Source organism: Dipteris shenzhenensis, chromosome 16 (genome assembly GCF_047967505.1).
Source record: "Dipteris shenzhenensis isolate YYH24624 ecotype China chromosome 16, Dip_SZ_1.0, whole genome shotgun sequence".
NCBI classification, from domain to species: domain Eukaryota; kingdom Viridiplantae; phylum Streptophyta; class Polypodiopsida; order Gleicheniales; family Dipteridaceae; genus Dipteris; species Dipteris shenzhenensis.
The window spans coordinates 52,741,775-52,750,213 of NC_141611.1; the positions used below are offsets into that span (position 1 = coordinate 52,741,775).

Here is an 8,439-nt window from a genome sequence, read left to right on the forward strand (position 1 = left end):
ATTTTTATAGGGAATCAACTCTCTCTCTCTCTCTCTCTCTCGTCAAGCTAGAATATATTCAAACTTACTTGTTATAAAGCAAGCAGAAGAACAAAGGAAAGGAGGAGTTTGTATGACACTTTAAACCAAATTATTAATAATTGAATATAAAAAAATAAAAAACACAGTAAAAGCTCTGCTTATGTAATGTTCTCATCCGTACCCAGGCATAAGCTGCCATCTGAGTTACGAAAGATTCACCCCAAAAAAAAGCATTTCTATTACAGAGCATTCTGCATCTACGTATGCAGAAAAACGACACAAACAGAATCAAATTTCCAGGTCAATAACCATAGACATTCTAAAATATAGGGGATATACCAATTCGTGAATAGGGCAGCTGTAAAACATAGCATAAGAATGCAAATTGGGAACAATATATGCCCATACCCTACAGAACAACTGGGACCACACTTATTGGCTGAGGTATGACTAGGAAGTCTGCGCCAAAGCCAAGTTGGCAAATTGGCCACAATTCATAACAAAACTAGTAGTCAAAACTCTTCAAAGAGAAAGAACTCTCATAACAATTTGAAATTGTGTTTCGTACGATTAAGAAATTCAGAGAAGGAGAACTCTGTTCAAAGCTCGTTGTCAAGCAAGAAAAGTAAATTCTGAATCATATATCATAAGAGGCCTAAAATCTCCCATCCGGGCCCCTCTGAGCTTGCCTGCCTGCGGCCCCATAGCTCCCTCCGTACCCTGGTGTAACATTGGCTACGGCATCAGCAGAGCCCCCACCAGAAATCCCATAACCTCCTGCTCCAGAAGCCCCAGAATTAGCACCAGCTGCACCGTATGAATCAGCTGATCTCCATGTGTTTTCCGCATAACCAGAACTACCATACATCTCTCCATAGCCACTAGGAACCCTGCTACCATATCCAGTAGTAGCGTTGGAACCGTATCCACTTTCGGTACTTGCATAACCATACCCACCAGTGCTGTAGCCACCACTGCTCGCAGTGGGTTGTCCAGCTACTGGGGCACCTCCCCAAGAGGCAGCAGTACCATAACTGGCCTCATTGCGTCCATAGCCTGTGGATCCAGTTCCAGAACCATAACCAGAGGAACCTCCACCTCCCCATCCATTCCTCCCTCCCATGGGTGTCCCATCGAAGCCTGTACTTGCAGTCCCACCATACCCTCCTGCAGTAGCATATCCACCTACGGCAGGGGCCGCTCCATAAGCACCACCATAAGCACCACCCGCTCCACTACCATATGCAGCTTCAGCTCCATAGCCGGCACTCCCATAACCACCATTCATGTTGGAAGCAAAACCACCACTGCCCCCATACCCTCCTGGACCATAAGAAGCTCCGTAAGGATAACTTCCACGACCACCCGCAGCTGTACCATAGCGATTATCAGGACGACCTCCATAACCCCCTCCGCCTGGACTCACGTACCCACCACCGTAGCCACTTCCAGGTCCTGCACCTCGTCCAAAGCTCCCAGGTCCCGAGGCACGACCAGTACCTGCAGAAAGCTCCTTTGGGACCGCCCGCTTCACCTCCACCATCTTGTCGTGCAGCTCATGGAAAGTCTTGTCAAGTACCGCATCTACTGCATCCTCAGAATCAAAGGTAATAAACCCAAAACCACGAGGCCTTTGAGTATTGTGATCATACATAACTACCACGTCTGTAATAGTACCAAACTGCTCAAAATACTTCCTGAAATCTTGGTCAGTTACAGTGGAAGCTAAGCCCCCCACAAAAATCTTCTTTGTCCTAGTATGATTTGCAGATCCAGGGCCACCGGAGCTGCTCCTACTTAAATTCTGCTGCTCATCTCTTGGCATAGCTTTTTTGGCTTCCACCTAAATGAATTAGGACACAGCTAAACTAGTCAACCTCAAACACACGCTTCCCCCAGACAAGATGCCCCTTTCCCGACCGTCGGACAAACGCCCACCCTAATATGGTTGAGATCGCGTACCGTTCTTCCATCGATGGTATGTTTCTCCAGCAGCACGCGATCGGCGACGCTAGGATCGACAAAAACGACGAAGCCGAAGCCGCGGCTTCGGCCGGTGTCACGGTCCTTCATGATGACGGTCTCAGCGACATCTCCGAAGGTTTTGAAATAGTCACCGAGCTTGTCCTCGGTAGTTTCCCAAGAAATGCCACCAACGAAAAGCTTGCCCTGGTCTGAATCCATGGAGGGGGGGGGAGGGGAGAGGCCGGTGAGAGGCAAAAAACTGTGCAAAATCCAGAGATGAAGAATCTGAGAGATGGGGGGGAGGAGAATGAGTATCTTGATCTTCTCTTCAAAGGAAGAAGAGAGAGATGAAAAGACTTGTTATGTATTCCTTCGCCTTTTCTATCCTTTGCTTTTAAACAAACCTAATTGGTTTAGATCACGCTTACCACTACTTATTCAATTTAGGTCTCTTGCCCTACTCTAGTTTGCCCCCCCCCCCCCTTCACACCAATGCGAATTTTCTTTCAGGTGCATTTGAGGTCACCTTAATGTTTTGTTTGGCTACAATGGAGCCACATTGGTGGACACCTGATTTTTGTTGCAAATTCTCATCAATTTTCTCGACATTAGCGCTTGCTCAGGGAATGATGGCACCAACCTTGAAAGATAATCTCAACTTTTTGAACGCTCGAGTCGAGCATCGAGGGAATGCCCTCTTGCTTCGCCACAGAGAACATGCTAAAAATTGAATAGTTGAACCATCAACCTTTTGGGGGAAATGGCTACGATAACATGTCAAAAATAGAATAGCTGAACCATCGACCTTTTGGGGAAATGGCTACAATTTAGAAGAGATGTGACATTGCAATTGAGAGTAGGCCATTTTTGTGTGCCAAAGGGTAGCATACTGATGATACAGTGCAAACAGACCTCTTACTTACATGCTTGTCTTTTCCAATTCTAGGTTTTTAACTCATGCAAGTCTAGCCTATAAGTAAAATGGCTCCCCATTATACAAGTCAACTCACATTCTAAATTATCATAGCTATGTATATAAATGCCATAAGTTGTTCTTGATAAAGACCTCCATAGGTTTCCAGGTCTTAACTTTAATGAAATTTGTAGTTTAAGAAATTGAAAGGTAATAAACACACAAGTATGGCATCAATCAAATGAGCTTGTATATGCATATTTAAATTTGAAATTGCCAAGAATATGGAGACCTAATGAACTTGTCATTTGCATTATAGTCTAGAACTGTGTGCTCATCTTTTTAGATCTGAAATCACTCAGTCACACTCTTTGTAAATCTAGCGAGTGTTGTATGCCTTTCTATTCAAACCCTTTCTTGTCACTATATGTAACAAAACTTCCAAATTGGCACGACAATGATTACAAAGAATCCAAACCTACAAAATACAAATGGTCCATCATTTTTAGTCACAAAGGCGAGTTGTGTGACATCAATAAACTCAACAAATAAGGCTAAATGAAAATTTAGGAAGCCCTACTTACCATCTTGGTTGATAGAGTTCAAGCGTAGATGCTGCTACAATGTGTACAAAAAATAGGTAGGCCATGCAGCAGCATTTAGAGCAATTCTGTTTATGAGGATAGGCATTTAGAGCAGCTGTGTTTACGAGGATAGGCATACCTAGCAAAAGATTATTTCTTTCAATATAAAATTCATTATCTCCTCATCTAATTCCTCCTATACCTTAGACATGTCATGAATGGATTGAGAGCATACATGATTTCTTACATATAAGGGAGAGGGGGGACAGGTCTACTGATCCATAATGGAGCCAAAAGTTGGTGCAAAAAAAGGCTCAATGTCCTAATTAGTGCTGCACCAACCAACTCTAATATTAGCTCATGTTTGTAACTGAACTAAACTATACAGGGAAAGCAACTCTACATTAAATGCCTTTTTGAGAAAGACAATCTAGCTTAAATAGCCTCCCTTGTTTAGGACAGTTAAGCAAAAGGGACATATCACTGAGCAATTCATCACATTATACCTTCGGATCCCCAAAGATGGAGGATCCTAGTGCACCTCCCACCAACTTGCATTTTAGAGATCATCCATAAACTGTCCAAAACAATGCATAGCCAAGAGTGTGTGCTAAGTAGAGTTAGAAGCAAAAACAAGATTGTCAAAAAGAATTTAGGGCAGCACTTTACTGTAGGTAGAATGATCTATGAGGGAGCCACGTATTGTCAAGATGTGGGCTACCTTTAAAGGAATAAACTTTGGCAAATTTTGGCTATTCTACCATTATTCTCAATCTTAGGTAGAGTGTTTCACGTGCACAATTATAATAAAGTTGGCTGTACATCCGAGTTTCATTTGGTATTGCATGGGATGCCTAACAAGGTATTAAGGTGATTAGGGCAAATGCCTAAATTCTATATATGGGCAGATCCGAGTAGAGAGGAACATCCATGAGGACAACAATGACATCAACATGTAGATTGACCAATAAGCAACAAGATAGGTTGCTAGCATGGCTCTATGCAGTAGCACATGATGCAAGAATCAAGGCTTTGCCTCTTGGACAATAAAAGGCCTGATGTGTGGGTGGGCAAACAATCAAGAGGGATGGAGATTGGCTAATACTGAATATGGAAGTAAGATCCAAAAGAAAGAGGATAGTAGAATACTCCACGTAAAATGGGCCAAAGAATGGCACGAGGCAAGGAGCTTCATAGGCTCAAGAAGAAGTTAACCAACAACAACCTATCGATAGCCTGGTTAGTAATCATATAAGTTGTCGAGTCTATGGAATCTGATCCCCAGCTTGACTATATCTAAAATGGGGTTGAGAGACCAGATCCTCCCTTATTAACATGGAGACAATGTCCAAAGGGCCCATTATGTAATCATCTTAAAAATAATATGCTACAATCTTAAAAATAATATGTCTGTAGGGTCCATTATGTAACCATCTTAAAAATAATATGCTACCATTGCATTATTCTAAGATCGAACAAGGATCCATCTGACCTCCATCCACCTTGCTGCTTTGGAAGAAATCCAAATAGTGAGACCCACAATATCTTTGAGCCATGTTGTAGTCACCTCGTATGATGCACATACGCACTCCTCTAGAGGACCTTGAGATAGGCTATCGGCAGATCCGATTTGCTCACAATGTGGATGATCTGAGTGAGCCCAAGGGCTCCCTTTGATAGGGCCATAGGCCATCCAAAATGGACCAACCAAAAGGATGACTCCTCAGTCTGTGGGGCCAACATGTTGGTCTAGCCCCACATGAAGCGTATATGCTTCCCTCAAGGTCCCACCTGGTCATGTGGCAGTTTGCTAGTGGCGCAAGCCCCAATCATGGTTCTTTCTAGCCCCCTACCTTTCAAAACATGACAACCTGTAGTAGAGCTTTTGCCCTTAGCATTCCACCTCTTGCTTGATGCTACTATTGTCATATCATGCCATGCCATGTGGCTTACTACCAGTGGCCTACAGTATGTTGACTTGTTTTAAGGCCTTTGTTTGGCCTTTGCCTTGACCCCAACTAGGCACTCACATGCCTCTAGTATTTTGCCTACATGGTAGCTCTGTTCTGGCTCAAAATCCTTTGCTCCAGCTTTGCACCATGTTCTACCAGCACCCATACAATTGTCCCATAACTGCTCAATCACCTCTCTTATCAAATCTACTCTAACAAGGTCAGATCTTCTCAATCACCCCTTCTCCCAGATTGTTGTAGTTCTGTGGCAAGTTCTTCTAGATAGCCACGTACTTGGTTTGACTGTGCTACCCACATGGTAGCCTATGTGATGCCCATGTGGCAGCCCCATGTCTTTACTTTTACATGCTTGTATGATGCATACAAGATAGCCATTGTGTTAGTCAGCACAAAGCTGACTAGTAACTAAGCCCATAAATGCTTGCATGGCCTCCATGTGTGTGATATTAATATATATGTGGCAAGATGCTTCACAATTAACTGTTGATGTCAGTGTAAAGAGGGCTGACTAATGAAATTAACCAAGATTGACTGACTTCATAGTCCAGGCTATAGTTAATTTCTCTATAAGCTCTCACATCAGACTACCAGCTGATCTATTATAAAAAGACATCTCTTGTTGTATGTGTGAAGCACATTTATTGCCCATTCATTATGCCCTCCTTATAGTGACTGACACCAAGTCAGTTAGTTGCTAGACCAAGCCCATGCAAGCATTTATGTGGCCTGATTATGAATCGTCCTTTGGGTTGGCTAACTAGGCCAATTGATCCAAGCTAAATTGACCAGGTGTCCTTTTAGAATCTTGTGTACTAATTCAGAATTGATTTGGAACTTACAATACTGCATGTGCCTCTCAAGCAGCATTTTTGCGGTCCTAGGGTTTGCTTGCCCTAGTAAGATGGAGGTCATCATTGTGAAACTGGCCTTAAGACCAACAAAAGTGTGGTAATAAACAAATAACCAGCCAATCACTCTAGAGTCTACATCAACAATTGAGCAAGTACTCATCGAGCATATTGGGAGCTAGAATGCTCCCAATCCCAAAACAATGACACTAATTGGCCCCAAACCTTAGCACCCCCTTTGGTATTTCTTTATTGAATGGAAAGTACTGCAAAAGCTACACAAAGAGTATAATCTCACTTGCAGTAAGGGAATTCCACAGCCATTAGGCTTTAATAAGTAAGGCATAATTTCTATTGTAAGTGGATCCCACCAAGCATGGCAAATAGGCATCTATTTCAGCTTTAGATAACTTGCACTCAGCCTAGAATTGTTCCTAGCAACCCATCCTAGATTTCACAATTCCCCATAGCTGCCTCAAATCACCACTTGCCCACTTATTTGCTTAGAGAAAATATAAAAAACGTTAGTACATAGCCATTGCAGAACTCAAGCACGCCCGCTTCTAGATCTAGCACTGTAAAACAATGCACTCATGTTGGAATTGAGAGGTTTGAGCCGATTTGATGCACCTTGATGAATGTCTTGCAGATCCAGTTATTATTACTTAGTGAATGTCTAGCAAGACTAAGAGACACAAATAAAGCAGGAATTAAGCAGGAAAACAATGCAGGTAGAGGAGCCCCTACTAGATGTCGAGGCCTTGTCTGTTGATTGCTTCAATGAATTCACAATACGAGAGCATGAAGACCTTGGCTTGATATGACAGCCAAACGGCCCTGATAGATGAGGCCACTAGCCCCATTGTAGCCCAAGAGAGTGATCAGCATATGAGTAGCATGTCCACAAGAAGTAATCCAACATCTTCGATAGTGCTCTATATAAACCCACTTGCAATTCGATTCGGTAGGAGGTGACATCTGATCTTGGTCTGAATTTTATTTTACATGATATCATGAAATTTGATCGGAAGTCCAACAATCCCTATCAAATTTATCAGATTGTGATGGTGGTGAATTCATCTCTGAAGTGTCAATCTCACAAATCCTATGTTTCATGTTTTCGATCCAATAAGGCAGCTTTGGAATTTCCACTCTAACAAAAGTATGAAATCCATTGAAAGAGTTATGATCTGGTGATCCTGCTCCAATAGATCCACCAATTTTGGATGCCAATCGTGACTCGGTTCAATGATTCAAACCATAATCCAATTTTGGGAATTACAAAAGCAAGGCGATCAAAATCTAGATGCATGTGGGGACTCCCAAATGCGGGCGTGTCGATCCAAGATGCCTTTGGCACAAGGAAGTATCAATAATGTTTGATGATTTAAGAGCAAGGAGACGTTGGAGAAATTTTGTAGTGATACCAGTCGAGGATCGATTTATCACAAGAAATTCCCATCCGAACGCACTCTCAAGGGCCACATGAGAGTGCATGGTGCTTTGTTTGCTGACATGGTAGAAGCTACTTTGCATCCTTCATCTCGATTATGTTTGCGGTTCACGACCAACCGAGACTATCCTTCGTCTCAATTATGTTTGCTTTGCATTGAGATGGTCACCCCTATGTGGCACTCGGTGATTTCAAAATAAAGAACCCATGTTTTCCACTACTGGTGTGGTCTGCCGAAAGCTTATGCTGAGAGGTCGATTATGTGGGAGCCTTGATGCTGTAACATTAATAATAGACGTTGATTGTATGTGTATTCTTAAATAATTCTCTTTGTAGGTATATAGAAGTATTCGTCTTCCCTTTTTATAGGTATATAGAAGTATTCATCTTCCCTATTTGTGCTGTGTGTTAGATTCTTAGTATCCATTCAATTGCAATCCCTCTGCTAAATACAAATTTTAGTATCCATGTGCTAAGCTCCTTTTCTATTTATGGGTGCAGGTTAAGATGGGGTTCATCAGGGAGGTGGGATTTACAACCAATATGGAGAGACCAGGGACCGTTGGCACTTGGATAATGAGCTAGATGCAGCTAGCAATCACCATCTATTATCATCAACAGATGAGTCGTGTTGATTTTACCGATGTTCAACTACGATTTTGACTATTGACATTCAAGTAAT

General features: G+C 42.5%; 1 protein-coding gene across 1 annotated transcript; it reads right to left on the bottom strand.

Annotated features, from left to right (window-relative positions):
- Positions 1–334: 334 nt before the first annotated feature.
- Positions 335–2,334, bottom strand: LOC147893121 (uncharacterized). Its single transcript, XM_087386970.1, has 2 exons — positions 1,984–2,334; positions 335–1,864 (listed from the first exon to the last, which is right to left on the bottom strand). Exons 1-2 carry the CDS (start codon positions 2,203–2,205, stop codon positions 677–679), a joined length of 1,410 nt encoding a protein of 469 aa, XP_087243096.1. The 5' UTR covers positions 2,206–2,334; the 3' UTR covers positions 335–676.
- Positions 2,335–8,439: the final 6,105 nt, after the last annotated feature.

Bases quoted from the DNA above. Each gene is read 5' to 3' on its own strand.
- LOC147893121 (XM_087386970.1), bottom strand. From the start codon at position 2,205: ATGGATTCAGACCAGGGCAAGCTTTTCGTTGGTGGCATTTCTTGGGAA. The intron at 1,865-1,983 runs GTACGCGATCTC...TAATTCATTTAG, and splicing joins ATACCATCGATGGAAGAACG to GTGGAAGCCAAAAAAGCTAT.